The sequence below is a fragment of the Excalfactoria chinensis genome, chromosome 3 (assembly GCF_039878825.1).
Source record: "Excalfactoria chinensis isolate bCotChi1 chromosome 3, bCotChi1.hap2, whole genome shotgun sequence".
NCBI classification, from domain to species: Eukaryota; Metazoa; Chordata; class Aves; order Galliformes; family Phasianidae; genus Excalfactoria; species Excalfactoria chinensis.
The window spans coordinates 21,524,902-21,548,358 of record NC_092827.1 but is presented as its reverse complement, the minus strand read 5'-3'; the positions used below and the strand labels follow the sequence as shown (position 1 = coordinate 21,548,358).

Here is a 23,457-nt window from a genome sequence, read left to right as displayed (position 1 = left end):
TCACTAGGCCAAAGAGTGGATGGGGAAAGTCTGAGAGGCAAGGCAAGCCTTACCTCCTCAAGTATTCCTCCCCCCCTTAAAGCACAAGATCATTTTGTACTCCGACAAGTTCAGCGTGGCTGCCAGTCTCCTAATGATGCCACGTACTCTAATAAAGAATTTGAAACACTGCCCATTTTGATTACCTGGGTGATGAACACCCAGATAACAACAAAACCTCATGGCACAGGGCCCCCAGCTCCTTGATGTGAAAGGGTCACTGCAGCATTCACCCTGCAGCTTCAGAGCATTTTACCCAGAGGGATGTGCCACTCTGCTTGAGGTCAGCATCTTTCACCTCTCGGTACCACAAGCAAGCTGAGGCTTTCTGGAAACCTGCAGAAACTTCTTTGTGCTCAAGCCCCTAGGACTTCTATGCAGCACTTCATTCTCCCCTTGATTTTTTAAATGCCAAAAGCCAGAATTTAGCTGTCAGCCCCAATCCAGCACAATACTAATGCTCTGAGAAGTCACACTTTAATGCACCACTTTAGTGTTTATCTAAGTTTCAGACAGACTAATTGTCTAACTTCCAGCTTGAAGGGTCTGAAAGCACCGAAAAGCACAGCAACACAGGTAACTATGGGAGATGTGCTCCGCAGAGAGTTGGCTAGAGCACATCTGTGGGAGAGAAAAGCAGAGAACGTGCTGTGTTGTAAAGAACTGTAAAAAGGGAAAGTGTCTCACTGGGAGAAAGAAACTTTGGAGCAGGGTAGCAGGAGGACAAGGCTTCAGCTTCCTCCCCTCAGAGGTCAGCATCTCAAGGAGAGATCATCTCCCCTGCCATGTCTCAGCAGCTTTCTTGTCTTCTGCAGAAGAGACTGCTTCCTTCTCCCAGAGGCAGGCAGCAGCTTGCTCCTCTGCTTCTGCCCAAACAGCTCATATTCCAGCTTCTTCAGGCTTCAGCAAGCAGCATCTCCTCTCCTGCAGGCTCCACCAACCTGCAAACAGTTAAGAGATGGGGACTGGAGAAGAGGCAAAGAACTTTGTCTCCCACTTGCATCTCTATAGGACCTCAGGTATGAAAAAACTTCCAGAGCTGTGCAGCCCTTCCCTGAGCCATCACCTTTTCTAGACCTTTCCTCAGGGACAAGAAGAGACAACTTCATCCATAAACAGAGTTCACAAAGACAACATGGCGCACTTCCACAGGCCCAACCAATGCGCATAGCAAACACACCATCTAAAGCTTAGTCTACAAAGATGATTTGAAAGTCTTTCATTTGGAGGAAACAAAGAAAAGAGAAGATGGGGGAGGTGTGTGTGGGGGAGGGGCGTTGGGGAGGAAGAACAACTGAACATTCCATAGTAAAACTTTCTCCACTATTTTGGCCTGAATATTTTCTTCACCCTCAGCAAGCTTGGAGATAACATTAGGATGAGTGGTATAGCTGACATGATAGAAGGAAGGGATGCCATGCAGAGGGACCTGGACAAGCTTGGGAGGTGGGCCCATGCCAACCCCAAGTTCAACAAAGCCAAGTGCAAGGTCTTGCACCTGGATCAGGGCAACCCCAAGCATAAGAACAGGTCGGGCACAGAATGGCTTGAGAGCAGTCCTGAGGAGAAGGACTTTGGTGTGTCAGCGTGAGCCAGCAATGGGTGTTTGCAGCCCCTTTCTGGAAGCATTCAAGTCCAGGCTGGATGGAGCTGTGAGCAACCTGGTGTAGAGGGAGGTACCCTTGCCCATAGCAGGGGCTTGGAACTAGAGGATCTTAAAGGTCCCTTCCAACTCAAATCATTCTGTGATTCAAATCCAAAGAAACTAGATTTCTACAGCTTAAAACAAAGAAACCCACAGCATTGACCTCCTTAACACTGGAATGATTTATTTCTGACCAGTACGACAGCTATATTTTACTGTAGAATCTTGGTAGTTCTGAGCTCTGCTGTTAGTTTTTCTTATCTAAGACCATATTGGTAATGCCAAATCCTAAGCCCCTTCCCACCTTTGGGACAGGATTTAGCCTAGAATACGTGCATCTGTGGTCCCTATGAATGGCTCAGCTCCTGGAGCTTCACATTTCCTCCGAGGGCTGCCTCATAAGAAAGAACACTTCACCTCAGAATTGTGTTGTTTTCTCCTCCTACCCTAAGGTCCGTTTAAAGCACAAGATCATACATCCTCTTAAAAACAGAACAGCAATCAGGCTGAGGTTTTCTTCTTGGGCTCAACCACTAACAGGACGGAAAACAATTCTGAATGCTATGAAACACTGGCAGGAAGTATAACGTGGGTTTTATGCATGAAATGGACAGTTTAATATGTCTCTTTCATTTGTGGTCTTTTCCACAACAGCAGGGCTTTCCTTTTGCAACCATCGTTTTTTCCCAATTACTTATTTCATTTACCAGTAACAAACACAGGGCTTGCTCATGGCAGGCAAGGAAAAGCAGCTAGGCTGCTAGAAGAGAGAAGCAAGAAGAATTTACTACCCGTGATACAAGCCTCCAGTTGAGTTAAACTTCTGCCACTGACTGATTAGCAACTGTATGGTGAGCAGAGTCAGCCTCAGGAATGACTGGTGATATACTGACTGTTCAGCCAGATCCGAATCCTGAACATCTCCTCTCAGAAAAATACATTTACAGACACAGAAGACAGACACTACAGCCCTACCACAGGGCTTTTTGCTAGTCAGCACTTACTTGAGACAGTCAGAACTTCCCCCCCATAGAGTTTCCAGGTCAATATTCTGATCTTTCATTCCTTTTAGCAAAACAGTGTACAACGAAAATCTACTTAGGGCTGCTCTGAAAGCAGTGCCTCCTATTTTATGACGTTGGCTTTGTGACATCAGAGGCAGATATTGGTGGTATGGTAGTAGAGGCTGAACATTCCCACCATTATATTTTGTTGCTGTATGACAGATGGCAGCAGAGAGGCAGTCTGGCAAAATGGTACCTGACATGGACATGTGTATGAAACAAAGGTATGGAACTGAATTTTCCTCCATGTAGAAAAAATTGCATCCATTGACATTCATTGACACTCGCTGAACACTTATGGAGACCAAAGTGAGGATGTGAAGTCCAAAGTGAAGAAGCACTGTGAGGAAGCGGGTGGCACATTTCAGTAGAGGAAGCAATGGGTCACCTCCCCTGATGCAGACTTTTGACAAGCACCGCATGCACACTGCTGTTCACTGCTGGTGTAAATGCACATCTAATGGTGGCAACTGTGTTGAAAAAGAGCATTCTGTAGCTGAGAATTTGCTCTTTGCATCTGTTGCGGTTTCCATGGAAATAAATCGGAGGCATTCATTTTGGAGCAACCTATTTATGTCTCTGTTCCTTTGACCAATAATCCTTGACACACTACCTATCTGCTCACTTAAAATCCTAGTGCAGAGCATTTGCACAAGCTTTTATGCTTAGGTGAATACACACATCTTATCAGACTGGTAAGATCTAGTTGTAGCAGTATTCTTTTTTTACTTGAAAAAGTTACAAGATGCTGAGGCAACTCACACAAGGTTTCCTGAGAAAGAGACAGCTGCTATTTTCACAACAGTCTTACCATGTGCTTCAGAATGCAAAGACCTACAGAAGAACCAAGTTAGTTACCAAACTATTCTGTACCTAGTGACTGCAGTCAGTCTCCGATCACATGGAAGCCATGCCACGAAGGCACAACCAGACTTTAAATTCATGCAAATAAACTGTTTTAAGCAACTAGGAGTTCTTGTTCCTAGAAGCAAGTCCATTCATAGATCAGTCCCAAATTGCAGCAGCCTGCAGCTCTTGGGAGGACAGCTTTTTAAGACCCCAGAGCTTTTCACTTTGAACACAATGGGCCCATCCTCAAGGTCTTGAGTTAGGCCTCTTCAGAGCAAAGTAGCAGATCAGAATATAAAACAACTTTTCTCCAGACTGCCCAGACTTAAAGACATTCTGAAGCCAGTGAGATTTCTACAAGATGGATGGCCATACAATCAAGCTGACAAAATTACTGGCTTCTCTCCGATCTGCTTTGTTCCCAACATACTGACTACTGTAACAAGGCCTTCGCACCTTTGGAGTCTCACACAATGAGATTATTTATTATTATTTTTTAATTTTTATACCAATAACATCCCAAATAGAAGCAACTGCTGACTGGTGAACAGCTTTTCTTTAACTCGCTGCTGCAGTCTTCCCTGTTTACCCCAGAAGTATATACAGCCTCCTTCGGCAATTCAAACATAACACATTGTCTACTTCTACCTCTCCTTTAAAGCTCATAAAAAAAAAAAACCTAACACAATTTTATGCCTTAAGTAACAAAATATATTAATTTTCCCTTTCTCAAATGCTCGTGCTAAGTAACCTTGTCAAAAATATATCCACAGCTTGAGTGCTTACATCAAAGGCTTATTCACATTCATGCAAAACTGATAAAAACAGAATCTATAGAAGTCCATACGAACTGATCTGCTACTAGCATACACTGACCTTATTTCAGTTCAGCCTTCCTTATTCATGAATAAGGAAGTAGCAGAATGAAAGCAGTCCAAGGTTTCTATTTTATTGCAAATCATTTGCTCCTGCAACACATGATAACTATTTTTGCAAAGGTAAACTGGGAAGTTAACATTAATTTTACTTCCATTAACTGTAGCACAATGTACAAATATTCCCATAAGCTTCCCATACACATCCTCTTTTTATCGCCGTGTTGCTTTACACTTCAATGCTTTTAAAGATTTCTTCATGATTGGTGCGATTTCTTCAACAGCAAGAAAACAAGAGAGACCAGTTAGAAGTACAGCATAATACAAAGTAATTTACATGATAGTAGCATAAGATTAAGCATATATTAATAGTCAGCAAGATAAGTAATTATTTTGATAATCTCTCCACTCACTTTTAATAGGCTTCTTTCCATCTTGAGTCATTCCATTTGAGCTAGAGCTCCCAGTGTTGCTAGTAGAGTTTGGATTTGATGAATTATTGTTTCCATCTCTGCTTTCTGAAGGCCTTTTTCTTTTAAAGCCAGGAAATTAAAAACAAAAAACAACAAAACAACTTTTAATTAAGCTACTAGTGGCTTTGTCTCATCTTGGAGAAACATGCTGACATTGTTTTAACAGGTTTGTTTCATCATCAGTAGCATGGTACACATACAGTCATGGGATAACTCAGGTTAGAAGGTGTCCCAGGTGCTCATCCAGCCCACTTCCAACAATGCACAGATTTTCTTTGTTAGATATGATGCCTCTCAATCACCTTTAACATTAAATGCCTCAGACTATAATAGCTCAAGATATTTAGCAACACCAAAATGACTCATGATGGGTCTTATGGCCCATGTTCAATTCCTTCCTATTTGTCTTTCTGAACACAGCTCAACTAGCTCTCTGCCAGAAAATGAGGGCAAAAGTGACACCGTGAGTTTTCAGCTGTTTTTTGTTGTCATTTTTAAGTTAGAAATACCTAAAAAAAAAAAAAAAAAAAAAAAAAAAAGGCAGAGTAACTAACCTTAAGTGTTAGCTTAGATATACTAATCAACAGGACAAGGCCTGAGGCAACCGCAGGAGGCATCAGCTCTGTAAAGGACAGTTAAACCAAGCCAGCATTTAGCTGCCAGCATGAGGTCAGCAATCCGGGCAGCCCTGTATGCCTCAGAGCCAGTCATTAATGCCTACGGCTAGTTAAACTACCACATGCCCAAATGCAAACAGCCTCCAGGGATCTGCAGGTGTGCCACACACAGCCCTTTTAGCTCCTGCGAGACAAGTTTCACAAGTGAAGAATTCAGACGTACACAATAAAACTGATGGAAGGTTTTCAGAGGACGTGCTCAAAGAAGTGAATACATCTTGCCTAAACAAACTTCTGTGTCTTAAGAAGGCAAAGCAACAACCCTACTTACAGCTTCCTTCACACAACAGCAGTTCCTCCTAATTTATGATGTATGAGTACATCACTCAGTTGCTGAAGCAGAAAGGACATTTACACACGGTACCTGAAGCACCTAAAAGAAGGCTAATCTGTCACAGGTGCAACCTCCCACAAGGACACTGAAAGCAGGAGCTGCACTCAAAGTGCTTTAAGCTACTAGATTGGTGGCAGGCTATCTTCCCGCTGGTAACAGGATTTGGAAAGAACCTTCCTAAGGTACAGCTGGAAAAAGTCACCTTTGGTATAAAAGCTGGTTTTAATAATTTCATACATGTGGGCTCTTGTTCCTGCTCCTTATCAGCACCAACAAGGCAGATGGCTCAGCAATAAATCAAGGCCCTGGAATTAGCAGGCTTTGCTCCTATACACTTTCCCAGTGTTTCGTAGCTGGCTTCTTTTGTTGTTTGGTTTTCAGGTGTTTTTCTCCCCAGTAAGCCTAGGTCAGTTTGCTAACCTAGTTCAGAGTCTTAGGCACAGAAACAATTACTCAGCATGACTACAGGCCCTGCAGCATGAGGACAGAAGCTATATTAAAGCAACTCTGCTGACACTGTTTATAGTAGGTTAGAGCAAGTCTTATCTTTGCAGCAGCTCAAGTTTTATACTCCCCATTCTCATACTCAGCAGCCTGCGTGACTGTCGGCAAATTCAGAGTAACCAAGAACAATTAAAACGGTTTTCACCCAGAAAAGATCATTTTGACAGAGCTAGTTGCAGAGCAGCTTTGTCAGCATGGGAACACCCAGACGTTACGGGGAGAAGGGAGAGTGTAATGCTCAGGCACAAGGACAGCAAAGTAAGGGACCACAGTGCAAGATTTGTACTGCCTGAACATGGGTATGTTTTTCCTCTTGGACAAGAACAAATAAACAACAAAAAAACATCTCTCCACGTAGTTGAGAAGGGAGTTGCAGCTGGTGCTACAGCTGATTCATCTCCCTATTGCAGCCATTTCCTTGGGTGTAAATGGAAATCATTAGGCCAGCAGAAATGGCAGGACAAACCCTGCAGCTTACCTTTAGCTGTGGAACAACCATGAACTAAGTGGTCAGAAACTAACAACAGAAATATTGGAGGAATCCTAATTTCCTGTTCCTCCAGAGATTACTGTTGGCTACTGCTACTGGCCAGTCTGTTCCAGAGCAGAAGCCCAATCAATTGTATTAATGGTTGCTGAGATTCACTGTGGTCAGCTCTATCACTCTAGGACCTTATGCTAATAGGAAAATACGCATGACTACTAAGCAGGTTTACAAATACAAAACATCAGCACTGGGGATCTCCCTAGGATGTCAAGCAGCATTAATGTAACCTACAGAAAAACAGTGGCCACTGACTCTTCAGCTGGGAGGATGAGTTCATCAGCAACACATGGAGAAATGCGCAATGACAATGAATACACAGCAGAGGAGCAGACCAGACTTAAAAGGAAAGTTATTCTCTAGCCACAAGCTGCTTAAGCAAGTGCAGTAAACAGAGAACTATTTATAGGTTCAAAAATATTTTGCTAGCAAGTTTTTGTACTGACAAAGATGTCTCATCTCCAATTAAAAGGGCAGTACAGAACACTTACTTCCACTTATCTGTGAGGTGAAGCTGTGTGGCAGATCCTGCAGTTCCATGGATTCCCTGTTGTCGGCGAACATTCCTGGGTGGTTTTGCTGCACTGGTCATATAAGCCATTTTTACTTGCCGGCCTAATGCAGAAGCACAGAGCAGATGAAATGTGACCTCCACCCACCCCCCTCCCAACCCCCCCTTCTATGTTCACAATATGATTGTGAGCCAATTTCTGGAAGTCTAACCAGTAAACTAAGGTCTGTCTACAACATGTTGCGTGTATTATGCATCAACATGCTGTATCAATGCGTGTATTCATTTTATGTGCAATTTATATATTAGGAGGAACAGCATCCTTACTTGATGCCTTCTCCTAGATATACAGCATCAGTGATGAGAGAAAACATGTCACTAAGCCCCACACAGTAAGTCTCAAGAAGAACAGAAGAGACTGAGCTTTGAGAACTTGAAAAGCTGTCCACAGATATTACCTTTCGGCTTCTCAGACTGAGCTGAAAGAATGTTTTTTGTAAGCATCTTCAGTTTTTCTTCTCTCTCCTTGAAGAGTCTCAAGTACATTTCCCGCCAACACTCATATTCCAGGAGGCTCTCATTTTTAAAGTCCCTCTGGCAGTGTTGCTTCCACAAGTGATCAGACTCTTCTGTAAACCTCTTAGTTTGAACACAAGGTATTTTTAAATCAAGTTTTTTGAAGAAATATTTCTAAAAGTACCTGCTTAGCTGACACTGTAGACAAAGCCAGACCACACAACGGAGTACAGAACAAATCCCACCAGACGTGCTTCTTGCCGGTAGCCCCACCACAGAGCATGACAGTGCCACAGAGAGTTGCCACCCTCAGCCTAGACATCCTCTAGCTTCAACAGGGGTCTATGTTTGGGTTAATAAACTGTGCTTTCAGGCTGCATTTGTGTTCCCAGCTCACGCTCCAGCCATACCAGCTTTCAACTTCAGGCATGCGGAGAAGTGGCCAACTTGCACCACAAAGTGCTGCAGACTCAGAATGCCTATGTCCAAACACACCATGGAGCCAAAAGCTTAGCACTGTACATGACAGATCTAGCACATGTAAACTGGGAAGTACGTTGGGTGACAATTTAAATATGCTTTGCAGTCTTTGCAGGTTTTAAACCTGAAAACACTTAGCCCTACTGTGCCTGGCAAACACTATATCTTTATTGTTGTTTTTTTAACCCCTCCTCCCCCCCATTTTCAGGAAATAGAAATACTTTTATTACCCACAATGACTTTCATTTGGACATCAGTAATAATTCTCTCAAACGCTTTAAATCTTAGTCATTGAGAAAGAAATAAGGATATCAGGCACAAGAAGAAAAAACAACAAAACAGTGTAAGCCATTGAAGAACCTCTATCAAAAGGGGTGCAGGGAAGGCAGACAGATGCCCAATCTCCTCCGTGTTTCCCTGAATTTAACAAGGCAGAATTTACCGGATTACATTCCTCTACTCGCAACAACTGCTCTGGTGTGCAACGTGTTAGCACAGGCTCAAGGATCTCAAAGGGAACACCTCCTACTTCGTTCAGCGCTACAACAGAGGACAGCACTTGGAATAGCTGGCGTGTTTCACTCAGTGTGTAACACCACTTCCCAAGCAGTTTAAAAACAAAAATAAGACAGTTGGAAACATCAACAGAAGAACACAAGTCTTGAAGTCAGAGTATGAAAACACTCAGAAATCAACAGACCCAAACTGACTGGCAGTAATATATGAGGATGGAATAAGCATCCTAGAACAGCTGCTGCTCCATCTTTACTGACTGGCATCACTCCCCCCTCTGCATACACAACAGAATGAACAATTTCTTGATCACTCATTCTACTTTACATAAACAGACATTTTGAAGGGAAAAAAGTTAGGCCAGTGGGTTTTTTTTGGCTTTATAGGACTTCGTATTTTAGCTAACAATTGGATCTTCTTTTTTTTGAAGTTAAGCTTCCAAAATAAAGTTACATTTCAACATGACCACAAATCCAGTTTTCTAAGTGCCTTTTGATCTGCCCTGTCATTGTCTGTAGGGAGGGACAATGTATTCTAGAAGGCCAGCCTGGGCACAGGAAAAGAAAATAAATCAGATACACATTCAGCACAGCCTGCTACAAAGCTCTTAAAATACTCACAATCAATATTATTCTGAAGCACACGGATGCACAGCTCATACAGTGTAAGCATCTTTGAATGACAGACCAGTTTAGAGCCAGAGTAGACTTGCATCTTGGAGTTCAGTCTGCGTCCCGTGAATTGAACTACCTCGCTGACTTGCTGGGGTGGTTCCACAACAGGCTCTAGGGAAGTGACCAACAAAACATCAGCCAGGGTTTCCCTTACTTTCAGACACACGACAAGGCTTTAACCACACAGCTCTCAGAGAAACAGCTGTTAGTGCACACAAATATTTGTGTGGGTTTTTTTTTTAAATAATGTACCTGTGTTATAGTTTGGAGCCCTCGCTACAGCAACTAACATCTAACAGCAAGACAGCAACTATATTTAAAGTGTAATGCAAAGTGTAATTCAGGCTGCACAAACTCACACTAGACTTACATTACTTGCTCAGGTCCATATGCATCAGCTTATATCCAGCCTGAGCCCTCGGCCTCCTCGTTCCAGTCTAGATGCTCAGAATTACGTGAGCTGCATTGAAGCCTGGGTTACTTCAAGCTGCTAGTGCATCACACTCTACTGATCCTAGCAAGCCAGAAGGTTCAATAGCAATGGTAATTCAAGACCAGGGGGATGTGAAATCACTGAAACCTCACAGGAGCTGCAAGGGGAAACCACTGACACTTTGTGTTACCTACAAGTAAGGATGCAGCCAGTTCCTATGCTGAAGTCAGAACTGGTGCTTCCCTAAGACAGTTCCTACTAGGGCTATACACCCATGATAAGGCATAAAAAGACTGGCACAAAGATAAATGGAGGCTGTAGAACAACTACCTGACCTACAACCTCTTCTACCTCCATGGTAATTTTTTACAGCATTTCTTCATTTAGAAAGATGTAATAGGGAAGCCATTATACCTCCCTTCAGATTCAAAACAAGTTAAATGGAGAAGTAATGGAACAAAAGGTGATTCTTCATCTCAAAAAGATGAGCTAATACAGCCTAATAGGAAAGGAGATGAAAACAACCCTAGATAGAGCTGTAAAAACATGTGCTGTTTCAGATTTATCAACACTGCATACTACTTACCTTCAAAGTCAGCAGCATATGGAGGAGAGGAAATTAAGATGCCTGGCAGAAATTTAGGCAGTGGAGTATTAAGAAGCTCTTGGAGGGATGGCACCTTAGCCTGTGCACAGTCAAGAAAACATTGCTTCGTTGTTACAAATCTGGGTTTACTGAGGCTTAAAATAAACTACAGTAAAAGATTAGAGTGAGACCAAAACTTACCTACAATAACCAAAACTACCGCATTTCTGCACTGAAATTTACTCACTGCACTGCTTTTCAGCATGTTCTTCCATACTCTACTACCAATACTACATCACAAAAGGAACTTAGTGGGATATCTGCAGTCAGTGTGTAATCGGCAATTAAAGAAAGGAACAGATGTGCTCAGCTAACAGGCTTTCAGATAAACTGCTCCTGAGGTTACAGGCATGCAGTGAACGAGACAAAACTGCAAGATGACAAGAAACAGAGTTAAATGTTTAAAGGCAAGCTAAACACCATGCTGGAGGGGAAAACAAGCAAGAAACAGCTTTAGAGCTGGTTCTCCCTAGCCTCCAGTACTGTGCTTGATAAGCCACATAGCCTGGACTCACGCCTTAAAAAGTGATTTGAAGGCTCAGGAGTCTGGTTAAGTGCCCCCACCAATCTTCTGCATTTTGGACAATCCCTCAATCAGGTCTTGGGCATCTTCTAGTTGGAAGCCAGGCACTCAGAACCCAGAACCTGCATCTCCCTGAACTTTATTTCAGGTATCTTTTAATAACTTTCCACAACAACCTGAACAGCATGACTCTTCACTCAACTTTTCCTCAATTCCCAAGCTTATGCTAGAGCATCAGGCACAAGCCTCTACATTAATAGTTCCCCATTTGGAATAGAAGATGTCGTATTTGTACTGCAGATCTTCCACAAAATAAACGATCCCCAGAGCTTTCACATCACAATCAAGCTAAGAGACCAAAGAGACGTCTAATTCCCTCTGCACAAGCATCTTCATCTAAAAGGTCTGAAACATAAAGCGTGTTTACTTGGTTTAGTCTGTTTGTTCCCAGCGCAGACCTAACTAATAAAGAGCTGCAGCTTCTTGCAGAACAGCTGTGTCATGCACAAACATCTGCTACAACCATAAACCAAGCCAGTCAAGAGTGAAGCTGTGGGTAAAAAGCAGACTAGGAGACAATGATTAAAGACCATTGCCACATAGGAAATACCTGAAAAGTATGAGACAAATTGATTAAAACTGTCGGTACATAACAAATCTTTTCTGCCCAAATTATCCATAAATATTGGCAAATACAACACAATTTAAGTCAGTGCCACACAATCTGTTCTTGAAATAAACACTTCACTGAAAGTAAGAGACCGGAACACTTATTTGTCTGCAGTCTATCTGCTTTCATCTCAGCTGCACAGTGGTTTACCTTTTTGCTGGGAGTTTCTGACTGATCATCGTCAGAGTTTTGTACTTTTTCTCCTCCTTCATTTGCATGAGAAACCATTGAAGTCTTCTGTGGTAATGAGCTGCTCTTCTGCTCACTGCACTTCTCTGGACATTTACCTGTAGAACCAGCTTTCTTCTTTCTCTTTTTTGTAACCTGATCATAATTCAGGTACGATTCAAAAGACATAGTAGGGGGTTCAAATTCTTCATCACTAGGTAGTTCGGCTTCCCTTCTCACAGCAAGTTTTTCTTTCAATTTTGGCCCGATCTTAGGATCTCCCTGTTTGGAAGCATCCTTAGGCTTCTCCTTCTTGGGGAAGGAGTCTTTACCAGCTATACAGGAACGCTGCTTTTCCGGAGCTCTCTTGTTGTCCTTGGAGGCTCTCTCTTCACAGTCACTTTCTTTAGCTTGAGTAGCTGTCTCCTGGGAAGTATGTTTCGAACCACTGCCATGACATTTTCTGTTATCACGGCCTTTTTGAGACTCAGAGTCTCCATTTTCATGCTTTTTATCAACACAGTTACGCTTCTTGTTTGACTTTCCAGATATGGACGAGCTATTGGAACTTTGGGAGGCCAGTACAGATGTTTCAGACTTCTCTGAAGGCTTTACTTCCTTGGAAACTGAACATTTTGTCTCATCTTCACCAGTATTTTGTTTCCTTTCTCTGTGACCACTGCAACACGAAAGGAATTATATCCCATGCTACATCTGATGTGAAAATCTTGAAGAAACAATCTTTTTATTTACATTAGTAAAACAAAAGCATTAAACAACATCACGTGGCATAATTCTCACAAGACTTGAAGTTTGAGTGCTGGCTGGCTAATGGATCAAAGCAGTCACTGGTTTGCTGTCTAGGTGTTCTGTAAAAGCAACATTCATTTCTGCTGTTTGGGTTATGGAGTCGTCATAATGTACATCTGTCATTCCAAATACTTTCCTAAGGTTTCCAAGTTTTATTGTATTAAATTACACTACAGTATAATTAACCCTTCCAAAACAAAAAGGCAATAAAAAAAAGAAAAAGCAAGTTCAAACCTACCTTTTGTTTTCTGGAGGAATGAGCTTCTTCCATTTCTTTACCAGGGATTTAGCTACGTTTCCAGCAGTGGCGTGTTTCCTAAAACTGTTCACTGTTTTGCCTATGCCAGTTTCCTGTCAGAGACGGTGCAAGATAAGCAAAGCCAATCACAAAGAGCATCCCAAGTAAAACCTCCGCTAAAGCTGCTGCAAATCATATTAGCATAGGAATTGGAGCAGTCTTATGGCAGCTAAATAAGCACACACTTTGCACTATAAGCAGAACTGAAAGCAAGGGATATAATTACAACCAAATATGGGGAACAAAATACAGCCTTAATTCATAAAGCCACACTTCTCCATTAAATGTATGTACATCAGAAATTTCATTTGGTCTGGATGCTTATGTTCACAAAAAGGATACTGCTAAAGTAAATTAGTTTAACCGATTCAGGTTTTTCTTTAAGCTTATCTACATAGCATATGAGAGAGCACATACGAGCACTGTGTTGTAATCTTAAAAACAAAATCCCAGTGAGGAGTATTACAAGGCAGAGGTGTCAAAGAAGCCGAATTCTTATGAGTAAACTCAGTCTCAGGCACAGAATAAACCCTTGATATGCAAGACCCATCATGTTCACTGTTTTACAGTTCAATTCGTTTCACATTATTATTGTGCCTTCAAATCTTGCTCTGCTGAGTCCTCTGTTGGCTCAGTGGAACTACCCTGCAGACTTTCTGAGTATTCACTCACCATGGGTGAATTCTTCAGTCCTGTGCTATCAGTATCTCTGATTCACAAACTCCCACTTTTAAGATGTGTGCAAACTCTGGAATTTCCTAAGCCAACAGCAATCTAGTAATGTCCTTGCTTACTAGTTAAGTGATGCTCCTGTAAGTTGTGAAGGGTGTTCAGCTCTCATCGTCATGTAGTTCATATCTCTCTTCTACTGCTCATTGATCTCCCTGGGCATCGGTCAGGGCTGGTGAGCAATGACTTGCACATTACTTTTTATATACACATTTATATTTTTATATACACATATACACACAGTCATAGCTTTTTATTTCTATATAATCATAACTATTACCCTTTTCCTTTTCACCATTTCAATAAGTAGCCTCATCTCAATCTACTAGTCCCATCCCACTGGGAAGAAGGGGAAGAAGTGAGTGAACAACTGTACGGTGCTTAGCCGCCTGCCAGCACAAACCACAGCACCATGCCAGGGCAGCATTTACATTCCTGAAAGTACCTTAAAAAAACACACGGGATCTTCAATTGTTTGATAACTCTTTACCTCTCTTGAGAGCTTCCATCATAGTCTGTCACACTGTAGCATGCAAACATGCTGGAAGCATCCATAGCCTATGAAAGCCTTTTGTCATTTTAAATAGCTAATTATAATTCACATGAAAATCACTTCATTTTCCAATATAAATACCAAAATATTGCTGTATCCTAGCAGAAGCCATCTGTCTTTAGGCAGGTAAATGAAATCTGAAAGCAATTGTGAAAGGTAACAAGCCTTGAATAGCAAAGTCTTCTCTAGACATTCAGATCTGCTCAGTACTAACACTGTTGTTTCAACACTGCATTCATCAAGTTGCATGGTTTCTGAAGAAGGCTCCAGAGTTTGTTATACAGAGATCTAAATGAACAATGGCTAAGAGTCAGAATTACAAGATGTAACAGCACTCCCTGCTTCTGGGACAACAGATCCCTGAATTTTGAACACTTCCATAGTCATTGACTGTGTAAGGTTATAATTACTCACATACCTTTAGAATATCCAGTGATACATCCAAATCCTGCAGTAGCTCAAGTGCTTTTAGAATCTGGAAGGAAACATTCAGATTTTATTACTATTATATTAAGACACATAACTGTAAACTCCATCCTGCTTTTCTCCTCCCCATCACCATGTTTAAGCAATAAAGCTTGAGTAATATCCAGTAAATCCAGGAAAACGTAAGCCTGTATGTGTAGTATAGGAGTGCTATGTCAGAAGTCTGTGCTGTGAACCAGTGTTGCTCTGCTATACCCCAAACTGCAGTTACACCAGAAAATCCAATAAGTATGAACTTCTACTACAGAGATTATATTAGAGATCAATAATACAGCAGCACACGCTACACACACAACCCGCTCCTGTTGCGGGAGTGACCCTGCTCTAGCACAGAGCTCATTCAAAGGCTGCACTATGGAGAAACAGCACCTTGTGGAAAGCAGGGAGCATCCACTCTCCTTCACTATTCAAGGCAAAGAAAAAACAGTAAGGTCAAAGGCATTCAGTGTGAGAAACAACAGGTTTTGAATCCTTCACTGCTGTTTGTACGCTAATAAGACCAAATCAAGCTACAACAGCTGCTGTTCCACACCAGCAGAGCACATATGTTTGATTAAATCCTGCTGGTGTGTGAGTTTGCTTTTTTATAAGTAAGAATGTACTTTTCAGATACGTACTAAATGGCCCGTCTTCCTTTGGGAGGGTTTTTTTTTTAACCAAAAACAAATACAGAAGTTCCATCTGTAAACAGAGTATGAACTTCTTTGACGAAGGGTCACAGCAGCACACCTGAGTCTTGCATTTAACTACACACAGTTTGCCTTATCCTTCACAAACGTCTACAAAGCTGTGTTATGCAGTGACAGAATCAACGTGTAACTGAAATTACAGCATGTCACAGGGCTCCAGCAAAGCCTGGAATGCTTATCTAGGCTTTCCCCGGACTCTTCACAGATCCAGCCCATATATCTTACAAGCTGAAGACTTATCCTAAATAATCCCCATCAGGTAAAAAAAGATATATGCTGCAAAGATGCTTACAATGTGCAGTAAAAATAACAATTTGCTCACAATGTTAATGACAAGCATTAAAAACCAAGTTATCGGTGTCGATTTAGATCATTTTAGTTCTTTATTAAAATTACATTCATCCAACTGCTTTTGCAATCAGAAGGAAGTAAGCCATTGCTGAGCAGGTACATCTTGCTCTGTGGGCGGACTAGATAATCAAGCAGTACAAATCATCGGGGAGTAAATCCCACAGAGACAATCCTACACGCCACGATGCTAAAAGATGTTGTCATCAAGGTATAGAGACAATGGGGATTTGGAGTATTTCCTCTCAAGGGGTTAATTCATAGAGCTGAGTTCACTTCAGAAGAATCTCTGAAATAGATTCAGGATGCAATTACCACACATACAACTTCCGAACAGGCCGTGTTACAGAAGTAGTGAGATGACAAGCATGTCTGAAAACAGTCAGCACGTCTTAATGAAAGGCAAAACTTCCAACGTTTTCTAAGACAAAGTCCACGCTGCTCATTTTGCCTTCCTGAGATGCAGATCACATTTGCAAACATGAGACAAAACACGAGGGTTTCATAAAGAACACAAAGCAATTACCAAATGCTAAAACTCCCTAGAGAAGTGCTCATCTCCTGAGCCTCCGAAGGATGGGACCCACCTACAGGTCCAGAGGCCACGGGACTGACTTATTTCATTCACCACAACAACTTCTACTTTTCTCTCCCTCCTCTTCTTCATGCCTTCAAAGGGTTCCCCATGATTATTTAGCCTGTTCTTTTCGCTAACAGAGACTGTCACATTTTATCAAGTTGTGAATCTACATCAAGTCCACCTGAAAGAACACTGCCCACAGGGGCTGTGGATGCCCCCTCCCTGGAGGCATTCAAGGCCAGGCTGGATGGGGCTCTGAGCAACCTGGCATAGAGGGAGGTGCTCCCGCCTATAGCAGAGGGTTGGAACTACATGATCTTAAAGGTCCCTTCCAACCTAAACTGTTCTGTGATTCTATGATAAAAGACAACAGGTTAGAAAACCCAGTGTGTTCCCAACAAAGGCACCTGTATGCTACGCTCAGTTGTCCTCACTAAACAAACCTGTTTCCAAATAAATAAAAAGTATAGCTTTGCTTTCAACCACTGACTTCTTACTAACAGAGCTTAAGATTCCAGCTTGACAGCTTTTTCCTTTTTCTTTAATAACAGCCCCCAGAGCAGGACATAATATTCCTATATTTGCCCCTCTAATTCTACATGGCAGTAGTAATAGCCCAAACTAACAAACAAATGCTAACTACCTAAAGATAGCATTTATTCCATAAGCCGCTGCATTGTACTGCAATTTCATGCTCAAGTGGTAATACATCAGAGCTCCAAATCATTTTCTGAGTCAGTGCTTTCCAAAATACAGTCTCCTATCTGGAATGACCTATATTCATGGCTCCTAGCTGTGACTTTCCACTGAGCCATGTTAAAATGCACGCTGCTCAAATGAGCACAGCCTCGCATATGATCAAGGCTGCTCAGATTCTTCCTCATTTGATGCAAAGTTACTTCGGCCCTTGTAACATTTTCTTGCAGTGCTTGCTATCTTCTAAATTAAGGAAGATTTGAGTAAGATCCAGTCAAAAAGAGATGCGCAATCACTTCCCCCCCCCCTCCCCAAAAAAAAAGCATTTCTTTCTGATGAGGGCCGCCACTTCTTTTTGCTGAGTGCAATTTCAATCCATTTTATGTATTGCATCAGGTATGTAAGACCGCTACAGTAACCAACACCACAGCAGCAAGTCAAATGCTTTAAGAGATTTTATGTACATTTATGACAGGCGGTGTCAGCTGAACACAAAAGGAGCTTGGTGGTACATACCTACACGAAGTCTCAAGTAGCACTGACCAGAGCACCAAGCTTTAACACTACACCAGTTGCATCTTACATGCAATATTTTGCAGCTGCTCATTAAACTGCTCCACAGTCCTCAGTGGCACGGATCCTTTCAGTCACTGACGGAAACAGCAGCACAACAGTTTTGTTTCTAGTTTCTTTTCCCAGACCTGATGAACTTCTCTACTGTCTTAAGGATCATCAACACCTTAATCACCACTTCTGCTCTTGTTTTGGTCAGTTCTTTCTCTCCAGTGTAGCCACCAAACCTGCCATACCGTGAGATGAACGACTGATGTTCTGGATCTTCCCTGGTTCCTATCACACCTAAATATTTGGTAGTTACTGGGAACGGTGACAACATCACACAAGGAAGCATGGAACAGAAATACCCAGCAACACCTACCTGCAATACTGATTTATTATTCTTTCTGCACTTACTTAAAGCATTCCTCTTTACCTTTAAATACGCCACAAATGCTCTCTTAACAGCCTTACCTTTTATTAGTAGCACAGTTCATGCCAGCCAATTTCCACTTATCAGTTTCTCCCTTCCCTCCTTACCATCCATAGCTATTTCTGCCTCACCAGACACGGCTCTATCAGGGACTGCAGAAGTGCTACAGCACCACCATTAGACCCAGCTGATGCTGCACTTGCTTTTAGCTCGTTTGAGGTAAAAAATCAATCAATCACCTCCTCGCTTACAGAACCAAATCCACCTCACCAGGGCCAACCACGTTTTTGTCTCTTAAGCTGTCTGCGTTTCGAAAGCCCTTAAGAAGTTACTCCTGAAATCGTTTCTCTCTTCTCCTTTTCCATCTCCTGTTCAGAACAGCGTATCAAATCTTTTACAGTGAGGGAGGCGAGGCACTGCAACAGGTCACCTCATCTTGTGGCTGATGCTCCATCCCTGGAGACTTCCAAGGTGAGGCTGGATCAGGCCCTGGACAACCAGATCAAGCTGTGGCATCCCCTGGGATAAACAGGGACTAGACGGGCTTCAGAGGCACCTTCCAACTCTAGGGAAGCCTGCCAGACTCCTGCTTTGCTCCCATAAGGTGTGCCTTCCCTTCTCTCCTCTTTGTGCCTCAAAACCTGAAGAGTGCCCATCTTACACGGCCCTGAGCCACTCCGGATGGATGCTTTCTTAGTTCAAGCACTCCTTGTCTGCTTCGCGCAGCTACAGAGCCCACCTGCCACACAGCGCGCTTCAGGCATAGCAGCGCTGTGCTCAGCCCTTCAGCCTTTCTGCTTGACGCCGCCCTCCGCCCTACCACGCTCTAACTAACGGGCACTAACAGGCCCTACCAGCCCCCAGCAGCCTCGCCTCAAGCAAGCTACCTCTGCGGGCTCCTCCGCGCGGCCCAGACGCGACTTCAGCGCCCGCACGCGGCTCCGCACGGCGCTGCCGCCCTCCGCCATCACCGCGGGACAGAGCGCCGCCCCTCCCCCGCTCGGCCCACTTGTAGCCCGGGGCCGGTTCCTCCCCGCCCCGCTCTCGCCCTCCCGTCCCGAGGCGGGGCCGCAGTGCGCTCCCCAGCCCGCAGGGGGAGCGCCGTGCCGTTCCGATGCGCTCCTGCTGCTGCCGAGCTCCCTGCGCGCTGCTCGCCGAAGCCGGACGTTGCTCCGGATTCTCTGCTGGGCCGGCAAATTAGAACACGCTAAGTTTAAAGAGAAGGCTTTACAATTACCACAAAGAGTGCAGCAGTGGCGCTGCGTGGATTAGAAAAGATTGCTTTGAGCACTGCCTAGAAGCTCCTTCCTTATTGCCGGTTCCGCTTCGTGTCTGTGCACATAACAGCAATTATTCTGGCTTACTGCTCTAGAAATGAATCTCTTGGAAATTGTGTTTGGGTTTTTATTTCTCCTAATGAATGTTAAAATCTTAATACATGACCTGCTGCATGGATTGAGAGCATCACTGTCCTTAGCAGCTCATACCTGAGTATGGAGAAAACCAAGTACTTTTTTCCCCCACCATTCCCTCATACCTAAAAGGATGTATCATTACAAACTTAACATTACTGCCAAAATGTACCATCCCATCTCTTAAAAGGCAAAATAATTCATAACTTGGTTGCTGGGGTTTACATTTTCTGTGGAACATTATCGAAATATTTGTATAGTGATTAATTTCTATCCCACTGGATAAACAGAAAGACAGAGATTATTTTCAAGATAGAGCTAAGATTTAGCAGAGGGTTGTTAGAGTTAGGGTACTATGGTTAGGCTGTGGTTGGACTTGATGATCTTCGAGGTCTTTTCCAACCTGGGTAATTCTATGATTCTTCTTTCTGGAGAATAATTGTCCTCGTTATCAGATAAGCTCGTCGAAACATACCAGATAAAGAAATTCTTCCTCTGAAAGATGTTGGCTTTTGGGAAGTCCTTTAATTACAAAAGTCAATGTAAGTCCAGGTGCGAGCTGTTAGAACTGGTCTGACAGCATCCCACTCCCACCTCTGTTTTTTGTCTCATAACTTTTGGTAACGACACTGTTACCTTTAAACAACAGCGATATCGTGTTGTTTAAAGGGCTGTTTTGCAGCAGTTGCTGTAAAAGCCCATCTGAGTCAGAGGCTAATCTAAGAAATCTACCAGATGAAGTATTACATGAAGTCCAGCCAAAAGAAAGTCTTCTCCTTATGTGACATTCACACCCCGAATGCCTTTCCCTTCCCATGCAGTCACTTGCACATTTTCTCTCCTTCTCTCTTCTCTGCATCTCCCATGGTATGTATGGAATTCCTTTGGGATGTAGAGACCTGGCTTTAAACTAAATGGAGGTGAAGGTAAAATATTACAGTGTATTTTCCAACCCACAAATAGGGTTCAAACGGGTTTCAAAGGATTCAAAGTTCAAACCCCTGTGCAAATGTATGAGATGTGAGCCAGTATCCTTAAAAGCCGAGGCAAGCTTTTATGGGAGCAGCAACCTAACTGATAGATAGGACATGACTGTGAATCCCCCCATCAGTCCATTTCCTTCCCTTTGCCCAGAGCAAAGGTCAGCAGCTCAGTACAACAAAACGTGGAACTGAAGTGTCAGCTTCTTTGTGGTGTTTCCCGATGGTTATTTTAGATACGTGTTCCACAGAGCCTGCTGGCTTTTGCACACCCCACCCTCAGATGTCACCATGGCCAAGCAGTGCTCAGGGAGCCCAGGCACACAAAGCTGGCGAATCTGATGGTCACCCTACGCTTACCTGGCACAAGCGTTACCCGGTGTGGATATGCCATCTTCACCTTCCCCCCCTGCCTTGTACATGTCAGTTGTCCACGTTTCCCCCCCCCCCCCCCGCATTTCTGAAGGCTGGGCAGACTGGGGAAACTCAATGCCTGTGTCTGGCAGAGGCAGGGAGCGAGGCACCGAGAGGAGGGGTCATTTTAAAGAGCACCCGAGCTCAAGCTGCGGTCTCTTTTGCTCACTGTGACAGCAAAGGGTCACAGTAGAAACCACAAGCTGGGATTTAACCAGGTGGCCTCTGATCTTCTTCTCTTCTTTTTACCACCTTTCCTCTCTTTTGTCTTCTCATTTTTTTTTTTTCCTAGGAAGAGGCAATTTCACTGGCAGCTTCTTGGACAGCTCTGAGACAACATAATTCTGAGGAGGGTAAGGGGTTTTTAACTCCTCACGTTGATGGCGTTTAGGAGATAGCATATTAAAGGGGGGAAGGTCGTGTGTTTGAGTGTGTTGTTTGGGGACCATCAGTGTCCTTTGGCATGAGTTGTTGTTAAACTAAAGTAAATCAGGTGAAGGCAAACAGCTATAGGAAAGAAAATTATCCAGGGCTTTCAAAGCTCGGCAACATGGATTTCTAACAGGATTGTTTGATTTGATTCACTGGTTCTGAATTTCCTGTTGCTAATGTGTTTCTGCACTGAACTAGCCAGTGCAATTTCTGCTGATGGAAAAGTAGTTTTCAGGAGAAAAACCTTTGGAGAGTGAACCTTTTTTAACAAGTTAAACACGTGCTTTGAATATTTCAGTAAGCTCTACAAGGACGTAGTGAATCAATAAGCATTCAGTGATGTATTTATTAATACGTTCAAGTTATGGGCCTCTAAAAATGTGTAGAACTACAGATCTGTCTGCCAAAATAATACATTGCCTTCCAGCAATAAATTTGTGGCTATTAATATGTCCAGAGATACCCAATAGTTCTGTTTCGCTTCTATTCTATGTCAACAATTATACACTGCAGGGCAGACAGCAAAGTTTTATTGCAAAAAGTCGCATTCGACAACCAAGTAGACTAAAGCACCAGATGCACCTCTGATTGAACCTGTCTTAAAATGGCAAGCTGCTGGGAGCTTGCTATTCTTGGAGGTGACTCTGATAGCTCTCAACAGATGCAGCTCCTGGAATGCAGCCGGAGGGGGGGGAGGCGGGGAGCAGCTGACCCCTGTGCTGGCACCCAGACATTTGGGGACTGCAGCTTACGTCAGCATGCGCTGACACTGACACTTCCAGCACACATGGCCTTCTCCCTCTCCTGCTCTGCATGCAGTCATCACCCAGCAGAAGAAGAAAAAAATTCCTGGTACTCACAGGCAGCAACCATTCCTTTCTATAATTAAAGTACCATTTTATTATGTGCTGCGCACTTAAGGGAAAATCGGTGTGCTGAGACTTCAGATTGAAATGTGATCAAACTGCTTTTAAGTTGATCTGAATGTTTTATCTTGAGTTAGCGTTTCTTTGTGTTCTGTCTGCTGTGAGCACAAAGGTCACAAAGAAAATCAGCTTAAGAGAGTTGTTTTCAAATCAATGGCCGTATCAAAGATAAATGTTATACCTGCATATACTGGAATGCCAATCTCAGCAATTCTGGTTTAACTCTGTTATTGAAGATCAGTACTTTCTTTTAATGTGTATTTGCATACGTGGATACCTATTTAGATTGCTCCTTTGAGAACTGCTTAAGAGCCACGTCACTTCATGTTTGACAAAAACCAGGCCCTTCACTGGGAAGAGAAGAGCTGGGACTTGTCCAGAGTTGATAAGTGCGATTCAAATTCAAAAGATGCATAACTTTCTTCAGATCAAACTTAGACAGCTTCTCTTCTCCCTCAATCTCTGGAAATCCTAAAAGTAACATCAGAACCGTTACACTCTGAATTCACTTGTAAATCTGAATTAGTCCTGGAGTGAGGATGAACAGAAGTAGGGGCCCATATTTTTCTTATACTTTGGATCTAGAACCTAGCTCATTTCAGAACTGTACACTCTGGCTTACTCAGTTAATGCTTCTTAGGAAGAGAATTTAACTCTTTGAATGTGTTGACAGTAATTACTATTTTCATCTCACTATTAAAAGACAAGGAACAGCGGAATTGCTTGTAGATGTATTCTTCATAATCTGAGCATCTGTTGTTACAAATAAGCAGCTACACTGTCATCCAGGAGAGTACAGCAGACGATAGAGAGGTAGGCTATCCTGTGTATTTTGGTTTTGTGGCCTTTATATGTACTGACAAAGCATAGATTTGTTGCATAATCACTCAGGTGTTAAATTTCACAACTGCAGTGTGGCCTCTAAACATTTTCAATTTATTTTTAGCGAGCTCTTGGCTGTAATATTTCATTGCAGTC

At 42.9% G+C, this 23,457-nt stretch overlaps 1 protein-coding gene across 2 annotated transcripts; it reads right to left on the bottom strand.

Moving 5' to 3' along the window:
• Nucleotides 1–533: 533 nt before the first annotated feature.
• LOC140250249 (elongin-A-like) lies at nt 534–19,297 on the bottom strand. Of its 2 annotated transcripts, none has more exons than XM_072332835.1 (11): nt 19,203–19,297; nt 14,947–15,003; nt 13,187–13,299; nt 12,121–12,817; nt 10,718–10,817; nt 9,645–9,809; nt 8,954–9,051; nt 7,974–8,154; nt 7,496–7,619; nt 4,886–5,004; nt 534–980 (listed from the first exon to the last, which is right to left on the bottom strand). In XM_072332835.1, exons 1-11 carry the CDS (start codon nt 19,281–19,283, stop codon nt 919–921), a joined length of 1,797 nt encoding a protein of 598 aa, XP_072188936.1. In that variant the 5' UTR covers nt 19,284–19,297; the 3' UTR covers nt 534–918. The 2 variants fall into 2 exon arrangements, with proteins under 2 accessions (XP_072188936.1, XP_072188935.1); XM_072332834.1 differs by lacking the exon at nt 534–980 and adding an exon at nt 4,541–4,747.
• Nucleotides 19,298–23,457: the final 4,160 nt, after the last annotated feature.

Coding starts and splice junctions, on each gene's coding strand:
- LOC140250249 (XM_072332835.1), bottom strand. CDS start 19,283: ATGGCGGAGGGCGGCAGCGCCGTGCGGAGCCGCGTGCGGGCGCTGAAG. Junction 13,300..14,946: donor TATCACTGGATATTCTAAAG/GTATGTGAGTAA, acceptor CGTCTCTGACAG/GAAACTGGCATAGGCAAAAC. Junction 8,155..8,953: donor GAGTAGAGGAATGTAATCCG/GTAAATTCTGCC, acceptor GTTCAAACTAAG/AGGTTTACAGAAGAGTCTGA.